This window comes from Octodon degus, unplaced genomic scaffold (genome assembly GCF_000260255.1).
Source record: "Octodon degus isolate 3935 unplaced genomic scaffold, OctDeg1.0 scaffold00004, whole genome shotgun sequence".
NCBI lineage: Eukaryota > Metazoa > Chordata > Mammalia > Rodentia > Octodontidae > Octodon > Octodon degus.
In genome coordinates, this window is record NW_004524580.1 from 28955671 (window position 1) to 28979445 (window position 23775).

Genomic DNA, 23775 nt, shown 5'->3' on the forward strand with positions numbered 1-23775 from the left:
GTGATGGACATATTGGTTGTTTCCAAGATTTGGCTATCACAAATTGTGCTGCTATAAACATAGGCACACATATATCACTATGATGTGATGTTTTCAGATCCTCTGGGAAAATTCCCAGTAGAGGAATAGCTGGTTGAAATAGGATTTCCAGTCCAACTTTTCTAAGGAGTCTCCACACTTATTTCCATAACGGTTGCACCAGTCTACATTCCCACCAGCAGTGGAGAAGGGTTCCTTTTTCCCCACAGCCTCTCCAACATTTATTGTTGGTTGATTTCTTTATGATAGCCATTCTTTCTGGGGTGAGATGGTATCTCGGAGTTGTTTTAATTTGCATTTCATGGATGGCTAGTGATGAGCAACATTTTTTCATATATTTATTTGCTTCTTTAATTTCATCCTCTGAGAAGTGTGTGTTCATCTCAGATGCTCATTTCTGGATTGGGTCTTTAAATTTTGGGACCCTAATATTCTTTAGTTCTCTATAAATTCTAGACAGCAGACCTTTTTCTGAGTGCTTATTAGGTAAGATTTTTTTCGAAATTTGTGTATTGTCTTTTCACTTTGTTGGTAATTTCTTTTGATGTGCAAAAACTTCTCAAGAGGTGATCCCAGTTGTTAATTCTTTCAAGTATTTCCCGTGTGATTTGATTTTTGTTCATGAGCTCTTTGCCTATCCCTATGTCTTCAAGAGTCCCTCCTACTTTCTCTTCCAGGAGATTTAATGTTTCTGTTTTAATGTTCACTTCTTTAATCTATTTTGACTTTAGTTTAGTGTATGGTGATAGACCTGGGTCAAGTTTTAGTTTCAGCATGTAGAGAGGCAAATATTCCAGTACCATTTGTTAAAGAGACTGTCTTTCTTCCAATAAGCGTGTTTGGCCCCTTTGTCAAAGGTCAGGTGGCTGAGTGTGTTTCTAGAGGCCTCTGCCTCTTCTAGTCTATTCCATTGATTCTCAGGTCTATTTCATTGCCAATACCATGCTGATTTTATCACAGTAGCTTTGTAGTATAATTTCAAGTCAGGAATTGTAATGCCTCCTGCCTCATCTTTGTTGGCCAGGATTGCCTTTACTATCCTAGGTCTTTTCTGCTTCCAAATAAATTTTAGGAATGATTTCTCTAGGTCTGGGAGGTATGTTGGTGGTAGTTTGATAAGGATTGCATTAAATCTGTAAAACAATTTTGGGAGTATGGCCATCTTCACGATGTTGGTTCTTCCTATCCAGAAGTAGGGAATATTTTTCCTTGTCTGAAATCCTCTATGATCTCTTTTTTCAGAGTACTGTAATTTTCCTTGAAAAGATCTTTGACTTCTTTAGTTAGATTAATTTTAAGGCAATTCATTTTCCGTGGTGCTATTGTAAAATGTATTGTTTCTCTAATTTCCTTCTCAGTGTGTTTATTATCTGTGTAGAGGAATGCTATTGACTTTTGGGTATTGACTTTGTATCCTGCTGTGCTACTGAATTTGTCTATCAGTTCTAGTATCTTCTTGGAGTTTTTTTGGGTCTTCCAAGTACAGTATCATGTCATCTTCAAATAATGACAGTTTAACTTCTTCTTTACCTATTCTTATTACTTTTATTTCTTTCTCTTGTCTAATGGCTCTAGCTAATGATTTCAGAACTATATTGAATAGGAGGGTTGATAGAGGACATCCTTGTCTTGTACCAGATTTGAGAGTAAAAGATTTTAGTTTTCCCCCATTTAGAATTATATTAGCCATTGGGTTGTCATAGATGGCTTTTATCAGATTGAATTACAGGCCTTCTATTCCAATTTTCTGTGGGACTTTGAACAAGAATGAGTGTTAGACTTTGTTAAAAGCCTTTTCTGCATCAATTGAGATAATCATGTGGTTTTTAGTTTTCACTCTATTGATATAGTGTATTAGATTTATAGATTTTCAAATATTGAACCATCCTTGTATCCCTGGAATGAATCCTACCTGGTCATGGTGTATGATCTTCTTGATGATTTGCTGTATTCTATTTGCTAGGATTTTATAGAGGATTTTTGCATCAATGTTCATGAGGGAGATTGGGCTGTAGTTCTCTTTTTTAGTTGCATCTTTCCCTGATTTTGGTATGAGTATAATACTTACCTCCAGGAATGATTTTGGGAGAACTCTTTCCTTTTCAATTTCATTGAAGTGTTTGAGGAGTATGGGGATTATATCTTCTGTGAATTTCTTGTAGAATTCAGCTGTGAATCCATCTGGACCTGGAGTTTTCTTTGTTGGCAGGCTCTTTATTACATTTTGTATTTCATTGGCTGTTGTTGTTGGGTGGCTATATCTTCTTGATTCAGTTTTGGTAATTTGGACCTTTCTAAGAATCTGTCCATTTTGCCTGTGGCTTCTAGTCTGTGAGTGTAAAGATTCTCAAAGTAGCTATTGATAATCTTCTGAATTTCCACTGGGCCTGTAGTAGTTACACCCTTTTCATTCCTTATTGCTTGTATTTGAATTTTTTCTTTCCTCTTTTTGATGAGATTAACTAAGGGCTTATTGATTTTATTTAATCTTTCAAAGAACCAGCTTTTTGTTTCATTAATTCTTTGAACTATTTTCTTCATCTCAATTGAAATTTATTTCTGCTCTAATCTTTATGATTTCTTCCCATCTTTCAGCTCTAGGTTTGGTTTGCTCTTCCTTTTCTAGTTGTTGAAGGTGCAGCATTAGGGTGTTTATTTTTTTCCATTCTGTTTTCCTAATGTGTGAGTATACAGCTATGAATTTCCCTCTGAGAACTGCTTTTCATCACATCCCATAAATTCAGATAAGTTGTGGATGAATTTTCATTGAATTATAGATATTGTTGAATTTCTTGTTTAATTTTATCTGTAACCCATTGATTGCTGAGTAAGGTGTTGTTTAATTTCCATGTATTTAGGGTTTTTTTCTGTTGTTTATTTCCAGTTTCATTGAACTGTGGTCAGATAATATGCATTTTTCTTGCATATACTTAAACATGATCTATGGACCAGTATGTGGTCTGTTTTAGAAAATGACCCATGTGCAGTTGAAAAAAATGTGTATTCAGCTGTGTTTGGGTGGAACATTCTGTATATGTCCACCAAGTTCGTTTCAAGCTTTGGTTCAGTTCTGCTACTTCTTTGCTAATTTTTTTTTCTGGTTGATCTATCTTTTGGGGATAAGGGGGTTTTAAGGTCTCCTGTTAAGATTGTGGTATTGGATATTAGATTTTTCATGTTCATTAAGATTTGCTTTATATAGGTGGGTCCCTCTCTAGAACATCTTTCAGTAGTCTGTATAGGGTTGGCTTTGCCATTATGAAATTCTTTAGTTGTTCTTTGTCATGGAAGTATTTCACTTCTCCATCAAACTCGAAAGAGAATTTTGCAGGGTATAGTAGTCTGGGCTGGAATTTGTTTTCATATAGTACTTGAAGTACTCTGCTCCATGCTCTTCTTGCCTTTATGGTTTGTGAAGAGAAGTCGGCTGTAATTCTGATGGGTTTTCCTTTGAATGTGATCTGCTTCTTTTCTCTAGCAACTTTCAGTATATTATTCTTGAGCTGAATTTCTGGTATCTTGACTTTTATATGTCTCTGTGTGTTTTTAATTGGGTTGAGGTTTTTTGGCGTTCTGTATGCTTCAGTTACCTGAATGTCAGATTATTTCCTCATATTTGGGAAGTTTTCTGCTATTACTTCTGCCCATATTCTTTTTATGTCATTTGTATTGACTCTTTATTTTTCATTGATACCTATTAGTCTCACATTGTTCATCTTTGATTGGTCTTGCAGGTGATGAATTATTTTTTCCTGCATCCTAGTTGTTTTTAAGAGATTTTTTTTTGCCTTTTCACCAGCCGCACCAACGTCTTCAAGATCTGAAACTTTGTCTTCATTTTCACTCAAACAGTTTTGCAGGCTTATGATCGAGATTTTAAGTTCCTCTACATCTCTTTGACTCTGCTTCATGTGATCTATTTCTTTCCTGTATTGCTCATTCAAGAAATCCATCATTTTTAAAATCTCTTATATTTTTTTTTATCAATGTGTTCTTTAGAAGCAGTTATTAATTCTTTTACTGCAGAGTTTGTTTTTCAGATTGGGTTTCCTCCCTCTGTTTCTGCATTTGATTCTTTAGTTCAGATGCTATGAATTCAGAGATTTTTTTTTTCATTTCAGACATTAATTCTGCTTTGAGTTCCTTTAAACCTGTCTGCAGTTGCTTATTTACTTCCGATGCCTTTAATTCATAAATTTCAGCTAAGCTGGTGTCCACTGCACTTGTTCTGGGTGGGCATTGTATTTCCTCTATATGTTTCTGCATTTGATTCTTTAGTTCAGATGCTATGAATTCAGAGTTTTCTTTCTTTCTTTCTTTCTTTCTTTCTTTCTTTCTTTCTTTTTTTTTTTTTTCTCCAGAATTTAATTCTGCTCTGAGTTCCTCTATATCTTTCTGATGTTGTTTATTTACCTCCAACACTATTGATTCCTATATTTCAGCTGAGCTAGTGTCCTCTGCACTTGTTATGGGGGGGCTCAAGGCCTGAGATTGCATTTTGGTCCTTGTCTTTATCATTTCATATAGCACTGACCTCTGACCTTTGGTATAGAGCTTTGGTGCAATTATATCCTTATCACCTAATGAAATTCAGGTACTGATATACCAAGTTCTAGTTCATGCAGTTGTGCCTGGCTTGGGTCTGGCTACTGTGCTCAGCTCCTTATTGTTGTTGCCCTTGGAGGTGGGCCTGCTGTACCCCTCTGGTAAGATGTTCTGTTCCTGGATTAGCTGTGTGGTTTTGACCCTACTCTCACTGCAGGGACTTTAGGTGCAGGGTTTCACCCCAAGCCTGTATACCAGGTCTGGGCTGGGTCTGGAGGAGTATGGGGGCAACAAGAGAGTGGAGAAGCTTTCACACACACTCACCAGGGCTGTGCTTTGGTGGGTCTGCAGGACTCCCAAGAGCATGGCAGAAGTTCTCACTGACAGAATGGACTGTGCTGGCTCTGGATGGGCTGAGGAGATCTGGGGAATGCAGGGAAAGGCCTCTCTCATGCAGCAGGCCTGGGCTTGGAGCGGCGGGTTTAGGAGGGCCTGGGATTGGTCGGATATGGAGTGGGTCCAAGGCACCGTGGAAGTTCTCACTCACAGGGCAGGCTGTGATGGGTCAGTCCGGAGAGTGCAGGGAAAGGCCTCTCTCACAAGGTCGGCCTGGGCTTGGACCGGTGGGTGCAGGACAAAGTGGAAGCTTTTATGTATTCTAGATATTAGGGGGTTTTTTTTTGAGGAGTAGTTGGCAAAACATTTTTTCCCATTCTGTAAGTTATGTTACCACTGTTAGTGATTTCCTTTACTCTGTGTCTTTTCATGGTTTCATGAAAAGTCAGGTAAGCAGCTTAGCTTTTGTTTGGTGACAAGGCACTTCTGCTTGAGTGACCCCATTTTGATTTTTAGTCTGGTCTTTTGGGGCTAGACCCAAAACTTCATCCAATACAATGGCCTCTTTTAATTTGTATTCAACAAAAAATAAACTTAAAAATGCACTAATATAAGAAGTGCATAAAAGGGCCGGCCAGCAGACACAAGAATGAGGCTGGATCCCCTTGGATGCTGTGCCAATCCTGCCCCCGGGGGGCACTGAGACGTTGAGACTGGCTGTAGTGGCACATGCCTGTAATCCCAATGATTGGGAGGCTGAAAACAGGAGGCTGACTATGAGTCTGACCTGTGTTGTGAGACTCTGTTGACTCTGTACTAAATTAAAAAAAAAAAAGTATATAGAGATGACATCTGCCATCTTAGAGTTCAACTAGTTCTTTTATTTTTTTTAAATCAAGGCTTAAAAGTACGAAACTTTTAATAGCTCAGTATCTCTCATTTAAAGACCTAGGGTGAGACTGCAAGCTCTGAAAAGCACCTCCATATGTTCCTGCAGCTTGCTATTTTCAGCAGTTAATATTGTGCCTGCTTGACTTTCCAAAATTTCTCCTAGAAATTTCTCTTCTGATTCCATTTTCTCACATAATTCCATATTGTGGTTCTGGGGAAGTCTTTATCTGATCCATGGATTATCATGGGTGAAGTTAGAGGGCACCTGGTGACCTTCCTCCTCGCAAAGCTCTGTGTTCAGGCACGCTGGGGGTTTGTCTGATTCTCACCACAGTGGTAATTTGACTCTAGCTTGATCTGTCTTCAACTCTGCCATGTGACTTCTCAGTGAATGGTCAGGTCTTGCAAGGCCATTGGTCAACTTGCCTGGGTCTTTTCTCATTTCAGGGTCCTATGCGGGTGCTGTGGTCGCCATGCCCCTGGCTGGGGTATTGGTGCAGTACATCGGATGGCCCTCAGTCTTTTATATTTATGGTGAGTGATCTGGCTTTATTATTTCACAGGATGACTTATAGAGATGGTATTTTTACTATATAGGGATTCAATGAGGAGTTTATTACTGTATGAAAGTAGAGATTACTAAGGAAAAATTATCATATAGTAGAATATCTGTTTACTTGCAATGAATTGATTGATTTTTTTTTTCAACAAGCCGAACATTATCTTTCTTTAAATGCCAGTTCACAGCAGCAGAAAAATCATCAAAGTACTTTCTCCTGGATGTGTATATTGTTATTGGAGAATACTGTAAAAGTTGAAAGATTTAGAGATGGAAGAAAGAGAGACCACCTCATGAAAGCATTTTGCTTTTTAATTACAGGTATGTTTGGGATTGTTTGGTACATGTTTTGGCTGCTGCAGGCCTATGAGTGCCCAGCAGCTCACCCAACGATATCCAATGAGGAGAAGACTTATATTGAGACAAGTATAGGAGAAGGAGCCAATTTGGTCAGTCCAAACGTAAGTGTGACTGCCTTGACGAGGCCTTGCTTCTTTTCTGTATTGCTCTTTATGATTATGCTATTCTCCTACAAAATAAGATGTCAGTATCTTCCTTGAAAATATCGTGGTGTCTTTCCTCCCTAGAAATTTAACACACCGTGGAAAAGATTTTTCACATCGCTGCCAGTGTATGCAATCATTGTGGCGAATTTTTGCAGAAGTTGGACCTTTTATTTGCTCTTAATAAGTCAGCCTGCTTATTTTGAAGAAGTCTTTGGATTTGCAATAAGTAAGGTAAACACACAGAGACTTCAAATATTCTTGAACTTTAATGCTCCTGATTCTCCCAGGAATCCTTGTATGATCATAACTCATAATGGTTCCGTGATACTTAATAGCTGGGAGGTCAGACAAGTTACACGTTCTGTGCAGAGCACAGCTAGCTATTTGATTTCTCTTAACAAGGATCAGAGCTGTATTAAGCTGCTTTTAAAGATTTTGTTTCTACCCAGTCTCAAAGTATGTTTGAAGTTAACTCAGGGACTGCGTACTAGACCAAGATAAAAAGACTTAACAGTGTGGGTTTCATTTCTCCCTGCAAACTTAGTGAGCACCAGAAAGAATTTCACAGCCCCAGTGGCTGTAGCAGGAACCACCATGGTTTGTGCCTATTTAGAAGGAGCTACTTTCAATGTCTCCAGCCATTGTCTGTGTCTTGTTGGGGGAATCTCAGAATGGGGAAACAGAAACAATCATCAGAGAAGAATCAGAACGCCTTCCAAAATCACAGGACAGGGGCGTAGCTGAGGTGGAGTCTACATGGCTACAGGTGTTGTCAGGAGAGATCGTAGAGGCAGTGACTGCCACCCTACACCAGGGCTCTCGTCCCTGTGCCAGGCCCGGGGCTGGCAGTTGCAGCCTCTGAGATACGTAAAAGTCAACTCTGGCCTCAGAGAGCACCCAGCCGATGGAGGAGACAGCGAGCTCTGTGCTATAGCATTTGCTTGTTCACTGGTGGACAAGGACTAAATTCCCCGGATGCCATATTAAGTGACTACATCCAATGGTGGCCCTGGGACAGTGGCTTGGGAGTCAGCAGGGAGCGGGGAGGCGCATCTCCCAGCAGCATCAAATGTGCTGGGTGCTTCTTTCCCTTCCAGGTGGGTCTCTTGTCGGCAGTCCCACACATGGTGATGACAATTGTTGTGCCTATCGGAGGACAACTGGCTGATTACTTAAGAAGCAGAAAAATTTTGACCACAACTGCTGTCAGAAAGATCATGAACTGTGGAGGTACTGTGGACTTCACGGTGGATTTGCGCGGCTTCCGTAGGGTTAAACAGAACTGCAGACCTGCTTTAGAAGTGATGTCTAGTCTGTGAGGTGGTGGTAAAGAAAGTGACTTACTTGAGTGGCAGCTCCTGTGTGAGGCCTGGCCAAGCTCTTTGCTGGCCCTCTGTCACCCTTTGCTGCTGCCTCTCCTGTGCACTGGGTTCAGCTAGAGTGGGAGATGGAGGACAGCATGGCCTATGGGCAAGGGATCACAGCTGGAGTATTCCCTCCACGGAACAGGAGGAAATGGGCATGATCTTGCTCTAGGTTAGGTGGGTCTGGTCCATTTAGAAAGGAAGACTGTGTGAGGGGTGCAGAAACAGGAGTGATCTGACCCCTCTGTGTATCTTGGGTACAGAGTTTGACCAGACGCTGGGCATCCCAGTAGTGCCAGGGCTGCTTGGGCCTGACTTCAGCTTGAACGTTTGTGTGGGAGATGAAATGTTGGCAAGTGCAGCTCTGGTCTCTGGGAGCAGGGACGGAAGCGCTGGAGCCCTGCACCCAGCGTGCTATCCAGGGTGGCTACCATAGGGGTCCTAGTGTCCGCTGCTCACAACCTCTGAGTATGTTACTCACAGGTGCGAGGGGCTTTGCAGATTCTTCAGCAAGGATCTTGAGCTCGGGAGCTGTCTTAGTAACTTTTCTCCATAGTGAGACACAGTACCCAACACCCACAAGCTAAAGGGGGGCAGGCTTATTTGGCTCAGATTTTGTTGAGGTTTCCCCGCATAGTCGGTAGGCTCCAAGGCAGGGTGGCATGGCAGAGGAGGAACAGCGAATGGCAATGAGAGGCAGAGAGATGATTATGGGAGGGTCAGGAAGGAGACAGGCTCAGGCCACCCCTCTAGTGACCCACCTCTTCTGACCAGACCCCACCTCCTACCAGCAAGTCAGCTACAAGCCCCATAACCCAGCCACTTCTCAAAGCCCCACTTAGGAGCATGTGAGGCTTCGAGGGGACATTGAGATCTGAACCCACATCATCTGGGTGGCCCAGTGGAATGCCAAGGATTTATGTAATAGGTGGCAGAGAAGAGGTCAGGGGTCAGTGACGCGGCCATGGGCCAAGAAATTCAAGTGGGTTCTAGAAAGCCTAGACAGACTTGAGAAAGGCACAAGCACGTTCTCCTCCAGCATCTCGGGAGTGAACCCCACTGCAGACAACTTGCTCAGCTCAGTGGGACCCGGGTGCAGCGTCTGAGTTCTAGAGCTCTACGAGGACAAGTTTGAGTCACTAAGCCCATGGTCATTTATTACCGCCACAATTGGAAACTTGTGCAGCTTCCCCAGTCTTTCCCCTCTAAGGTTCAAACTCGGCACCAGCGTGTAGGCCTCCCCCGCAAGCCCTGAACATATCTTCCTATCCCTGATGTCGTTCACTCCTTTCTCTTTACTGTGAGGTTTGCTTCTCTTCCCAGCCGGCCTTTTCTTCGTATCCTTCGGCATTCAGCTCAAGTCTTCCCTCTTGTGTTTAAAGCCGCGCCGGCCCTCAGTGATTCCAGTGTGGGTCAGGACGTGGCAGGTCAGCGTGTGTGGCCTTGTTATAACTCTTGCTGGACAGTGCTTCAGGCAGAGCGGAAAGCAAGGGCAACGGCCCGTGGCAGGCACGAACGGGGTGCACTTGCGAATACAAGGGGGCAAGGGCAGAAAGTGCGGATGGGCTGGGGAGTCGCAGGAGGTGGGATCAGAATGCGCAGCTGGGGGGCAAACCACGGGCCCCTTAGAGGGATACGACATATGTCTGGATTTTCCCCCCAAGTTTCATTGACTTAAATGTGGGGGTTTTGAAGGATCAAGGGGAAAAGTACAGTTAAATATGATGTTAGCAGTTCTACAGCTGTATCTGTTATTTCCATTGATCAAAATGGTCTGCTATACTTAGGACTTAGAAGAAAATCTTGGTCAGAAGAGAGAGCACCAGGGGTAGGAAGACCTGGAAGGGTGGGGCCTCGAAGGGGGGAACCGGAAGCGGGGAGCCTGGAAGGGCAGGGCCTGGAAGCGGGGAGCGCCCTCTCTGGTCTTTCTTCGCTGGCTGCTTCCTGCCACACCATGAGCCATGACCGCGGACTGTGACTGTGACCAAAATAAATCTCTTTTCACTTAAGTTGTGGATATTGGGCATTAATTCCCAGCAATGAGGAAAGTGACTAAGATGTAGACACAGAAGAAGCTTGGGTTTTATTTGAGGACCACTGGAAAGTGGATTTTTTTTTTAAAAAATTATTTTGTTTATTGATACAGGGTCTCACTACACAGTTCAGACTTGTAGTGATCCTCCTGTCTCAGCCTCCCCAGCGCTGGGGTTACAGGAATGCAGCACCACACCTAGTTTCTGTAGGCAGCGTGGTGAGTTCCAGGGCCTGCTGGGCATGTGATGCCAGGGATCAAACGCAGGTCCTTGCACTTGCCAGGCAGGCACTTAGACCGCTGAGCTATCTGCCCAGCCCTGGAAAGTGGATTTTTTTTTTTTTCTCATGGAACCAGGGATTGAACTCAGGGCCTTGGGTTGCCAGGGAAGTGCTTATTCCACTAAGCCATCTCCCCGGCCCCAAGTGGATGTTTTAAAGCTGGAAAGGAACACAGTCTGACTTAATTTCCAGATGTGGAAACTATGTGGGACATAAAAATAAAAGAAGGGGAGACCTTGCGAAAGGCTATTTCAAGGAAGTCGAGGGCTCATGGTGGCTTGAGCTGAAGGTGGTAACAATAGAGGTGGAGAAAGATGGGTTGGCTTTAAATTCTCAGAGTCAACTTTCTTCTCTAAAACAGTGACACTCACTTTGGATGATAGTGATGTGAGCTACATGACTCCTGCATAAATGGATGTAGTGTGACAGCCAACTGTCAGGAGGTTCTCACCAAGTGTTGGTGCCTCTTTTCTTCTGTGTTCAAGATGCTGAAAAAACCAGAACTTTTCCAATTAGACATTTAACAAATATCTGTTATTCAATCGTATTTCTGTTGACCAGAATGATCTACTACACCTGCAGCTTGAAAGAAAATCCTGGACCTAACACAATTCTCACAACCTTTTCTGAACCCAGATAACTTGAAGGTCTTGAACACACTGTGGCAATGTCTTGTTCACATTTTATTCGGCCCCAGTACTTCTGCCATTGTTTCTCCATGACGGGAGATGGCACTGGTGGCAATGAGCACTCAGATTCTTGAGAGCTAGCGAAGGACCTGTTGAGACAAACTCTTTCGTTCTGAAGAAACTAGAATACGTATGTGAACACGCCCAACACCTTTCTTATCTTTTAAAAATGCCCACTCACATCTTTTCACACTGTCTTATATTTTAACACAGTAGGGGCAATGCATTCAACACAGAAACCATAAATAAGAAAGAGAAATAGAAAGAAAGACCACCATAGGTCTATTTTGTGTAAATACAGAGCTACTAGACCAGAGGTCACTACCTGAAACCACAGTTTTGGGCCATCGTTGTATAGTCCAGATTTATTTTGGTATCATGAGCCACTTGCCACTATTTTTATTGAATTTTAGTTGTTTTCATATTTGCTAAAGGGAGATGCAGAGGACAGATCTCATCTGAGAAGGTTCACACATATTTTGAAACTATTGTACCCTTCTTTCCTCACCAGACAAGGCATGTATGTCATTACTAACATTTAAATGAAACAAATCACCTGGAGACGTGCTGTTGCCTCCTAGCTCATTCTGAGCAAGGGCGCATTTCGGAGCCTCGGAGCAGGTGTCTTGCTCCCATGCTGCTGCTGCAGTCCATGGAAAGTGGGGCTAGAGAGCAGAGTTCTGCTCTGGCCGAGTCAGTTGGCTGTGTGTGCTTCACACTATTTGAATATGCAATGACAGTTTTCCTAGGTCTTGAAATCCTAGTGTTGCCTGTCTTGTCAATGCTGAAAAGGTTCACTATGAAGGATTCTTTGGTTATCTGTGAAGTTCAAGTTTTATCCCTGAAGGGCTGGCCAGATAGCTTATCAGATTAAAGCACCTGCTTAGGCAGATGCAGCGACCAGAGTTTGATCCCTGGCTTGCTATGCCAGCCCTACCCCTAGGGTGCTCTGAGATGGTGACTGAGACCGGGTGTGGTGGTGTGTGCCTGTAATCTCAGCTCTTGGGAGGCTGAATACAGGAGGATCACTATGAGTCTGATCTGTGTAGTGAGACCCTGTACTAAAATACATAATTTTTTTTAAATCCCTGAGCTCCTGGAATATACTGCCCTAATTGCAGTATTTTAACCATTAATATGAACCAGTTAAATTCTTCAGTCCCTTTTCTTCCTTTGAAATTCTGCTATTTGATTAAAATATATATTATTTTCCTTATAGATGAACCAATAAATATGGCTTGTAAGTTTTATTCTGTACACGATGTGAAGAATTCCTTGGGGGAATTAACCTTCTGGAATAACCTTTTTATTTTTAGTTTTTTAATTGTCTTTAAGAAAGATTAAAAATATAATGTTTTGAGAAACTTACATTTAAAAACTAAAAGTTAATGTTTTTCTCAAAAAAGAAAGTATTAAGAGGTGCATCTATGTTCATGTGCTGTTTTTAAGGTAGGCCATTTGCAGTCTTTGCCCGTTTATCATTTAAAATGTTGAAACAATATTAAAAATAAACAACAAGTGTGTAAGTCACATTTTCATAGTTGTTGGGATTAAACCCAGGTCTTGTACATGGCAGAAAAGCTCTCTACCATTGAGCTACATTCTCAGCTCAAGCCCAAGCCTTGAAAAGCACTATATTAGGGCCAGTGAGATAGCTCAGTGGACTCAGCACCCACTTAGGCAAGTGCAGGGACTAAAGTTTGATCCCTGGCACCACAGGCCCCACCAGCACTGCTGCTGAGTGTGCTGGTGCAAGCCTGTAATCCCAGCGCTGGGGAGGCTGGAGACAGGAGGATTACTGTGAGTCAGAGCTGCGTAGCAAGGCCCTGTACCAAATACATATAAAAAAGTTCTACATTGCTTCTATATTCTCTTTTGATCCACTTTAGATGTTCATGTAAAATAGTTATTCATACTTTCTATCCTCTATAGTAGTTTTTAAGAAAAAAGGTACAGAAAGGTAAGTGACTTAACTAAGATCTACAATAAGTGCGGTACCTTGTATTTCAACATATAATTTTTAAACTGAGGATTGCTCCGACAGCCTCATGCATACTAGGCAATTGCTGTACTGCTCAAGTACATCTCTAGTCCTTTATTTTATTTTGAAAGAGGGTGTTATTAAGTAGCCCAGGCTGGCCTTTGGCATGGGATCTTCTTGCTTCAGCCTCCTATGTAGCTAGCGTTGTAGGTGTGTGCTACCATGTCTAGCTCTAAACTAAATATTTTGATTCTATTCCTTTTCCTTGGCTTTACGTCATTAAGTATTGTTCATTGATTTTTTTTTTCAATCATGCTGCCCAGGCTGGCCTTGAACTGGTGATCCTCCCATCTCAGCCTTCTGAGTAGAGTAGTTGGTTTTATAAGCAGTGCCATGTGTTACTTATTGAGGACCCACTACATGTTTTTTTTTTTTTTTTTTTATTTTAGGGAAGGGTCTACAGAGTGTTCAGGGTCTTACTACTAGATTGGACTCATAGTGATCCACTTGTTTACAGCCTCCCAAAAGCTGGGATTACAGGTGCATGCCACCATGCCCAATCTCAAAAGCAGTCTCAGTGTGCCCTGGGGGTGGGGCTGCCACAGCAGGCCCAGGGATCGAACCCCGGCCCTTGCCTCTGCTTGCAGGTACTTTAATTCACTGAGCTATTTGGCCGGCACAAGTGCCCACTACATGGTAAACAGGCTCTGTGTTCAGAGTGCAGTTTTGTGGGAGAGGCAAAAGCACAAGTAAAAAATGACAAAGCAGTGTTGAAAAGCTCTATCAAATAAGTAATAAGTCCACTTCCTTGGTGGGAGATGTGGAAGAATCGTCCACATATTTTCTAGTGGAAGCAATGGTTGAGCCCGACTGTAAAGGATGATAAATTTCTCCAGAAAAGGGGAAGATGATAGAAGGAGAGCCTCTCGGGGCTGGGAAAATAGGCTCAGGAGTGGGGCAGGTGTGCGATGGAGACAGAGCTGTAGAACTGTGCATGCAACGCAGAGCACTGTTTGGCTGGGACGGGGCACTGAACTCAGACACAGAGACTGGCAGAGGGGAAGCAGGGCCATTTAGAATGACGTGCCCCTGACAAAGCAAATAAGGGCCTGAGGAAGCATGTACTTCTGGAAGAGTGTTCAAAGGAATGGATCAGAGGAGGAAGGAGAAGGGGAGGAGGAGGGAATGGAGGCGGGGGAGGACCCCCAAGGAGGCTGCTGTGGTTGTTCAGGTGAGCACCACTGAGGCCTGGGAGTAAGGCTGGTGTGTTAGTTACTTTTCTGGTTGCTGTGACAAAATACCCAACACCCACGAGTTAAGGGATGGAAGGTTTAAATAGCTCACAGTTTGTGGAGCTTTCAGTCCACCATCGGCTGGCTCTAAGGCAGGGTGGGCAGTCGTTCATGGCAGTGGAAAACAGGAAAAGCAACAACAGAGGAGAGACAGAGGCCTCCTTCTGCCCCTTATACTGTATCCTGTCCTCCGGGATTAGGGCGGTACCAGTTCAGTCAGTGGACTGACGCACCATCACCCTCCCTTAATCCCAGCACCTCACTACAAGTCAATCACACGCTAGATTCAGCCATCTCCAGAAATTTCCATGAGACTTTGGGGGACATCTAGACACAAGTCATAACAATTGGGGAAAGTGGAAGATGGATTAAGTAGGTATTTTGAAGCTGGATCAACAGATCTTAGTGTGAAAGATGAGAAAGAGGAAGTCCAAGACAACAGAGAAGTCCCTGCACCGCGTTTCTGGCAGCCCTGTGCTGAGCTGCGCCTGTGCGCCTTGCTCCGTGCACCGCGTATTCAGTTCCGTTCCGTCTTCCCACGTCCTGCCAGGTTGTAACAGTATCTTCATCTTCTTTTTATTTATGAGGAATTGAAGAGGTGAAGTCAGTTGTTCACTGAGTGACTCTGAGCATCTGTCGGAATCTCCATCCAGCGTTTTACACACAAGTGGAGAGAAGAAGAATCTAGAAAGGGAAAAGAAGGAATTTGGCGGTAGTGGCTTAGGCGTCTGTTTCTTTTGGAGGAAGCTTAGAGGAACTTGGGCTTGATTTGTGTGTGGTGGCTACAAGGTCTCCGTAGGAAGCCTGCACGGAGGTGCCCGGAATGGGACTGGTCCCCCTCACGCCAGGGTGCTTCACAGGGCTTTACACCGCCCTGCTCTCCACTGTTGGCTGACTTTGGGCGGTGCGTGTGGGTGAGAGATTCTTCTCCATAATTTTCTCATTTTTTTTATTGTTCTGGGTTCACTTTTCTAAATGAAAAGAACAGAAAATACTCTTGCCCATTTGCATTTTTTTGTGCAAATGGCTTTTTTTTTTTAAGATGTTGGAGAGCTTGGTGAATTAATGAAAGAATTTTATGTGAGGAAAAAAGAATGGGAATCTGTCTGTCTATCTATCTATCTATCTATCTATCTGCCTACTTACCTACCTACCTATCCATATCTGTCCATCTGCCTGCCTGCCTACCTACCTATCCATCCATCTATCCACACACACACACACACACACACAAACACACACACACACACACACACACAAGATAGCTAAGATAATTATACTACTAATTTCTATTGGTTTAGCGAAAGGAACAGACAATGCCGAATTGTTTAATCAGTTTTGCATGCCTTTATCTGGTAATCTGAACAACTGTTTTGAAGATAGAAAAATGGAGTATAGCATTGTTAATTTCCTGTCTTAATTTGAAATTGTTTCATTTTTATTGTTTTTAAAAAAATTCTCTTAAAGAATTTCATGCATACAAGCAATAAACTGCTGTTTTTTTATTTTAAATGTTCACCAAAGTTTTCTGGTCACTTTTGGCAATAGACATGGTATTGGTATTCTTCATCCCAGGAGCACCATTGGAACACTCTGGGGCCAGGTAGCCCTGAAAGTGCACAGGATAACGGTAGAGTTCCCAGAATACCCAGGTAACACTAGCATGGTCCTGTAGTCATCAAACATCATCAAACATCTAGGTCTTACTGTAAGCGCTGTGTCAGAATGTACACACTAAAAGCTTCAGTCTCTGGAAGTACAGATTAATTCTTATTTGATCGATGAATAACCTCTGGCCAAGTGACACAAAATGACATTTTCCCTACGGCTGTTTCCCTTTGCAGGTTTTGGCATGGAGGCAACTTTGCTCCTGGTGGTTGGCTTTTCCCACACCAAAGGAGTGGCGATCTCCTTTCTGGTGCTCGCTGTAGGATTCAGTGGCTTTGCAATCTCAGGTAAAGCATCCTTTCTGTCCCTGCATCTTGTGTGTGGGTTGAGTCTTAGGTGGAAGGAGGAGTAAGTAGCCAGGCCACTCCCAAGGAGCCGGGCCACTGCCCAGAGTTTTGTCCAGCAGGGGCAACGTGTGGGGTCACTTGGGGTCAGCTTAGGAACCATTTGAGTTAAGATTGTCCCTGCTTACTCTGTCATGGCGAAAGGCCCAGGTGGTTTCTCTGAGGCCCAAGTGTGCCTCTGGGGTCAACACCCTTCACCCTACCTAATGGAGGCTTTTGTGACCTCGAGTCCTTGCTCTCTACCAGAGAACTGCTTGCATTAGCTCATACAGTTACAGCATCCGGGCTTCTGTAGATTTTCTCTGCTTTGCTACTTTTATTGCCAAACAAAATGCAAGACCAGAGAAGGTAAGTGACTTAGAGAATGGGATGGAACAGCTAGGAATCATAGCAATGATGTCATTGTCACATCTACCCTGGGGGACTGGTGCTATGGACAGCGTGTTCTAGGGGCAGAAAGCAATCTACTGCATGGGAGAGACCAGCATGCAATCATATCACGTCCCAGAGACTTCAGAGCCTCCCTCTGTGAAGCTGGAGGAGAAAGTGAAAGTTTGCTTTTAAAACATATAAGAAATGGTTACAGAAAATTTTGCATAATTGCACCGATCTCAGGACATTATGAACACAAGTAATACTGGCGTTTTGCTGATGATTCACTGATATCTATCAAAGCTCAGAAATACTGGGTTTTTCTCTTCTGTCCCACAGTTGGTGGTTAAAGCAAGTCAAAAGCATGGTTCTTCCTGGCTCCAAATCTTCTCTTTCCATTAACCTTTTCTTTCCAGGTTAGGTTAAATGTCTGATAGATTGGTAACATTCTAGAATCCCAAATAGGGAGCTTCTGGTCTGATAGACTCTAAAATGGGGGTTTGATGTATATGCCTTAAATCGAGCTGATGAATAGTTAAATTAGAAAACCAAAAAAAGCAAAACAAAAGGGCCAGGGAACAGCTCAGTGGCTTAAATACCTGCCTGACAAGTACAAGTTCCTGAGTTTGATTGCTGGTACCAAAAAACAGCAAACCAGAGGTCTAGTTTCAAACACCTGAGAACTAGGGTTTTGAAGTATGCAGACCTGGGTTTGAGGCCTCTTTGAGCTACTTACTATTTACCAAAGAAAACCTTAGCTACATTATTTAACTTCTCCCCCAGAGATTAGAGAGCAACACCCTAGGGTCTCGAGGAGAATAACCCGTGATCTTTCTGAGGCCAGCTAGGCTCTGTCCTCAGCCCTGGGGTTCCTGCAGTGAGGAAATCAAAGATTCTGTCCTCATAATGTTTTCCTTGTACTGCAAATGAGGTCCTTGAAGTCCTTAGCACAGTGCAGATGTGGAAGAAAATTAATAAGTGTGCTCTGTTATTATTGTTCTATTTCTGTACACTTCTCAAATTTTAGTGGACACAAACCCCGCTAAGATCCTATTGCATGCAAGTGCTGGTCAAACGGAACCTGAGATCCTGCATTGCTAGCAAGCTCTGCCATGAGGCCCCAGGCTCCCACACAGTGTGGAGCAGTGGTGCTGCTTCGGGACCCCAGGGGCCTCTTCCCTTCATAACTGTGGTGCAAAAGGTGTTGATATCCTGCCTCCTGAGATACAGAAGTGTTCACGATTGCACTGCTACCTTTGCCCTGGATTGCCAATTAAATCATAATCCAGGGAGAAATTCAGCACCCCCAGGCACAGGAACTACCTTGTTTTTTTCAGAGAGTACCTACTGGGTCCATGCTGCTGTTAAAACCTGGCCTTACTGAACTCCTATCCCAACCCCATGAGAAGGGCCTTGCTGCGTCCACTGTGTGGACAGGGAAACTGAGACTCAGAGGGGCGAGTTCACTTGCCCAAATGGTCAAGTTGCTCAACTTGGAGTAAAGTCCTGTCTGAGGCATAAGTGGTGCTGTGGGCACTGGGGGACCATTTCTCAGGACCTCCCATTTGGCAGCTTCATAAGGAATCAGTGGAATGCTGGGAGGACCAGGCTGACAGTAGGCAGGGGAGCTGACTCGGTGAGGTTAAGATGTGAAGGTCCAGTCCAGAGAAATGCCTGGCGTGGCGGCGCCTTTTTCTCATCTTCTACAGAAGCCTGTTAGTATCTCAGCTTCTCAGGGATTGTACAGCCAGAAACCTAAGGGGCTTTGCTGAAATTATCTCTAATGAATGCCAATGCCTGCGTTTTGTATCACAGCACAATACTTGACAATCACATTAATTGCTTTTTATCTCCAGGTTCATTTCTAATAAAGTATCACATTCAAATAAATGGTAAGATTCATTATTCTTGCAGCTGTTTTATATTCTGATTGCCTGGCACTTTGATCTGCAAGAGAAGGTATGTTTATGGCCAAAAATGTTTTCTCAAAAGCTATTCCTGAGTGGAAGTAGAAGAAAAAAAAGTCAACCAATGTGCCAGGTTAGGAAAACCTTACTTTAAATCCTATCTTCAGGATTTTTTTTTCATGAATCTCTAATTAATTCTCTAAGTAGTAAACAAAGGAAAACAAAAAATAGATAAATTCCACAACCCCTTGCTCTAATTTCAGTAGCTCACACTGGTAGTTCAAGCTGGCCTTGAACTTACTATGTAGCCAAGGCTGGCTGTGAATTCATGGTGATCTTCCTGCCTCAGTCTCCCACGTGCTGGGATTACAGGCTTGCACCACCCTACCCAGCTATTTAACTTAATTCTTGCATAATTTTGGGGCTGTGGTGTGGTACAGTTAGTGCAGCTTAGCTATTGGCCAAGGGCTTCTGCGGGTGCTCTTGCCCAAAGTCTCAGGTCACAGCACCATTAGGAGGTCAGTAGTAATATTGGGCCCAGACCTGAGAAGAGCAAACATAGGCTGAAAAGTCCTTGATTCCATCGTTGGAGTAAGGCTTGAATCCAAATGTGCAGGCTCCAAATCAAGTAGGTAGGTGAAAATGTTTTTGTAAACTACAGAGGACTTTGCCAATATTTGTGCAAATATTGATGATCAGAAAACATCCTTCCTAGTTGTGCCCTAGGCTCCAGGCAGGCTCCCAGATGGAGACTTGTAGGAATGAGTCAATGTCCACAGGCATTTTATGAAGCACGGCTTCATTCTGTTGGGCTGACTGCCCTGAGTGAGCACAGTCCAGGCGTACTTCTCCACATTGGGAACCCAGGCAGACATTGCTAATCAATCATAGATGCTGTGTTTTCCGCTTTGTGCAGATACTGCCCAGCAATGCTGTGGTACAGTCTCTGTGACAGTAGTCTCCTCTAGAGGAAACCTGATAGATGGATAAGACTCGGGGCAAGCTGGACATTCCCCAAAAGGCATTTTGAATTCTGTTTCTAACTCTGATCTTGGGGTTTTGGTTTCACTCTAGGTTTTAATGTCAACCACCTGGACATTGCCCCTCGTTATGCCAGCATTCTCATGGGCATCTCCAATGGAGTGGGAACTCTCTCGGGAATGGTCTGTCCCCTCATTGTGGGTGCAATGACGAGACACAAGGTAATGGCCTCCTTGGCAGCTACAGGTCGTAGTATTAGAGGTCAGAAACACTGCATAGATGTGACATCTCCCTGCCCTGTAGATGAGTGTGTTTCTGACTGAATCCTTGAATGCCTTCTTCCTCTTTTCCTTCTGTATCGCTTGCTCTTCTTCTGCTTTCCGTCATTGTTGTTAATGGCCCCAGGGTTCCACATTTTCTTAACTGAGAAATAAAGGCTTAGAGGAGGGGGATGGAAGCCATGGAGACTCTTTAAGACATGAGAAGAAACTGAGGCAATCAACTCAGGATCAATGATTTACCAGAGATTATTTTATAATTCTAAGTGATTAAACTTTATAGCCTGTCTTCATCTAGTGCTTAGCGTGTCACAACATTAAAATATTAGTGCTGCTATACTTCCTTGTAAAAAAGAAAACGAAAGAGACGTTTCTTCCCCTTGCTAAGAACCTTCAAGGGCCTGGGTCCGGCATCACTGAACCTTTGCATGATTAGCCTGGCCTGGCTGGTGGAGGGAGAAGCTGTCCTATGATCCCAAGTTCAGCCAAAGGCCACACCCTGGTGCTCCATCGCTGGAAAATTTCACATTCCTGATTTCTGAACATGGATTTTTAAAAAATTTTTATATTTTGTGTTTTTTTAAACAACCATTTCTTAGTTGCATTTCTTAGTATGATTTCAGAAATTCTTAAGTATGATAATCTTTCTTAAGTATGACTTCAGAAATCCTTCAATCTTCTTGGAGGAGAAAATATGAAATTATTTTTCTTGCTTGATTAAAAAAAAAGAAGAAGGTAGAATTTGCGCATTTTACAGGCAGGGGATCCACATTTTCCAACTCTTCATGAGGTGATAGGATTGGTAGCGAGGGTATCAAATCTAAGAGACTAGCTTCCCCTAACTTTAAATACAAATTTGATTCCCGTGCCATGCAGCCCTGCCCCTGGGACACGCTGAGATGGGACTGATACTGGGCGTGGTGGCGCACACCTGTAATCTCAGCACTTGGGAGGCTGAAAACAGGAGGATCATTAGGAGTCTGATCTGTGCAGTGAGACCCTGGAGACTCTGTACTCAATTAAAAAAAAAAAAAAGGCAGAAAAGAAAAGAAGATAGGATTATGAACCAGCTTTTGGTAGTCAAGCTGAATGTTTTCCTGGCCCAGTATTGTGATGCATCCAACAGCAAGCAAGAAGGGGATCTCTGATATTGAAAATAGCAGGGCCCTGAAGCAAGCTTAACTTTGCTGACTATGTGAAGTCCGTGCAATGGTGGGAGATATAGTTTTACATTAAAAAAATCAGATGTTACTTTTAAAACTAAAGAAACACATTCATTGTAGTCTTACCCTTAGTGTTTTGAGTGCTCACATTAGATGGGGTACTGGCGGCTGGTTCTGTCATGCAGAGCAGCGCTGTTTTTGAGGATAAGGACAAGCGCTTTTGTCGCAGTGGAGGCCCGTAGGACGTCTCTGAACCCCTGAGAGGGCTGGAAGGCGCTAACTGGCACTTTGTCTCCATGTTCAGACGCGCGAGGAGTGGCAGAACGTGTTCCTCGTAGCAGCCCTGGTGCACTACAGTGGGGTGATCTTCTACGGGGTCTTCGCTTCTGGGGAGAAACAGGAGTGGGCTGACCCAGAGAACCTTTCGGAGGATAAGTGTGGGATCATTGACCAGGACGAACTAGCTGAAGAGACCGAACTCAACCACGAGACTTTCGCGAGTCCCAGGAAGAAGATGTCTTATGGAGCCACCACCCAGAATTGTGCAGTCCAGAGGGAGGCATGGAGAGCCCAGAGAGGAGCAGCCCTGGAGGATGAAGAGCCGCCCTCCTACCAGAACGAAGAGGGAAGCCTCTCCAATGCACCCTAGTGTCTGAGGGGTGCTTCTGTCTACTCCTGACCTTAGAACCAGGAAGTATCCATGCCTATTGCTTTCCCCATAGCCTGGCTTGCCAGGGGGCCGAACATGCAGACCTTGAACAGAAGAGGGAAGGGGACAAAGTTAATCCAGCATCAGGGAAAGAGAAGTAGTATCTTACAATGACGCTAGTGTGACACTTGCCCTCAGTTGAAAAAATAGTTGATCATTGTTATTTTTTCCCTAGATTGGCAATTGGTCTTTCTCTCAAAGAACTGAGCTTACTGAGAAAACAAATAGAAGAGTAAGAAAAAAATACCATGGAGTTTGAGGAAATATTGAAGGAAATGGGGGTACTGACTGGGCCAGGAGGAGAGAAAGTGGTAGTGGCTACCGCATCAGCCATGTAGAGGAAGATTTTCCATTTCTAATAAAGGCCCCCACTCTCGGAGGCCCTCTGCTGTGCCAGGTGCTTTATAAACATTCCTGTTTAATCTCCACAGCCCCAGAGCACACCTTTATTATCCTTATTTTACAACTGAAAGATTAACTTGCCCAAGGTCATTCTGCCAGAGCCGCTGCTGAGATGGGTGAAGCCACCAAGTATCCGGCAGGTTAGGGAAGACAATTTCAGTCGAGTGTAGAGAACACCTTTTTCAAGTCATGAAAACTGAAGATGGAATGAGTTGTCTTGTAGGTTATCTTCTGTTTGGACAGGGGTGGGGGCCGGGAAACATTCAGGCTGCCTGGCTGAGGGCCGTGAGGCGTTTGGTATGCGAGGCTCGGGATTCAAGGGCCCTCAGCATTTTATACTATTGGAAGTCAGTGATTCTGTGAATTCACAGTTCTGTTTTTTTGTTTTTGCTTTTAATAATTAGGATCACAAACTATAAGAGAAATTCAAATAGGTTTAAAAGAGAAAAGAAGCTAAGCAAGACAGCCAGATTTCTAGGAATTCAATGATCAGGATGATTGAAAAGAAGGAAATAAGGACTGGCATTAAATTTCAAGTTTCTACAGTATCAAGATTGTGGCTAAATTTTATCTCAAATTATTTATAAATCCTTAAAACATTTGATACCTTCAGAGGTAAAATTATATTCAAGAATCTTCTGTTATAAAATATAGCCTTTTCTGCTAATGGTAGGAAGCTTGACTAAATTGTACAAAATTATGCTTGAAGTATTTAGAATGATCCCATATGAAATATTATTCAGGGAATGAACAATGATATAGAAGTAACCATACAAGAGAATTCTAGAATAAAATATCTGAGACAACTAGACCTATAGTTGATGTTCAAAAATTCACTTTTGGTCAAATTAGGCAACAACATGGATACTCTCTAGATATATTTTAAGAAGGTAATGTTGGCATGCAAAAGATTATTTGAAAGTAAAATTATTTTCTTGTTCAATTATTTTGAAGACTTTAGTTCTATTTTCAGAAGAAAAATTTAATGTCATGGAAAAATTATAGATACAGTTTATTATAGTTTTTTTCTAATTTTCCCTGTATATATTTCTCCTCCCTAGTTGTGCCTGTGGAGTTGTAATATATTTTATAAAAGGAATAATCTTCAATTAAAAAAGAAATGTTTGACTTTCCATTAGATGATATTCTTTCTATTACTGATATACCATTTATGTTATCAGACCTCTTTAAATCTCTTTAATAAGTGAATTAAATGTAAGTCTTTCAGAACAGTTCCTGGCATATAGAAATGCTTAATAAATATGTATCATCCCCACTATCATCTCTTAGCCTTTTTGGGGAAATTTTCAGTTGTAAACAAAGCATGCTATATCACTTTCCTACATTAACCACAGAATTTATTGTGAACATGTACTGTTTTCTAATTTTAAAAATGTCAGAATTTTATAGTAGCCAGTTTGTGTGTGTTTCACTAA

General features: G+C 42.8%; 1 protein-coding gene across 1 annotated transcript in view; it reads left to right on the forward strand.

Annotated features, from left to right (window-relative positions):
• Positions 1-23287, forward strand: part of Slc17a8 (solute carrier family 17 member 8) — a 69514-nt gene extending 46227 nt beyond the window's left edge. Inside the window, exons 6-11 of the mRNA XM_023717532.1 lie at positions 6259-6345; positions 6692-6837; positions 7974-8106; positions 16360-16470; positions 19881-20008; positions 21533-23287. Of these exons, the coding sequence (XP_023573300.1) occupies positions 6259-6345; positions 6692-6837; positions 7974-8106; positions 16360-16470; positions 19881-20008; positions 21533-21877 (950 nt within the window). The 3' untranslated portion in view covers positions 21878-23287. The remainder of the gene's footprint in view (positions 1-6258; positions 6346-6691; positions 6838-7973; positions 8107-16359; positions 16471-19880; positions 20009-21532) is intronic.
• Positions 23288-23775: the final 488 nt, after the last annotated feature.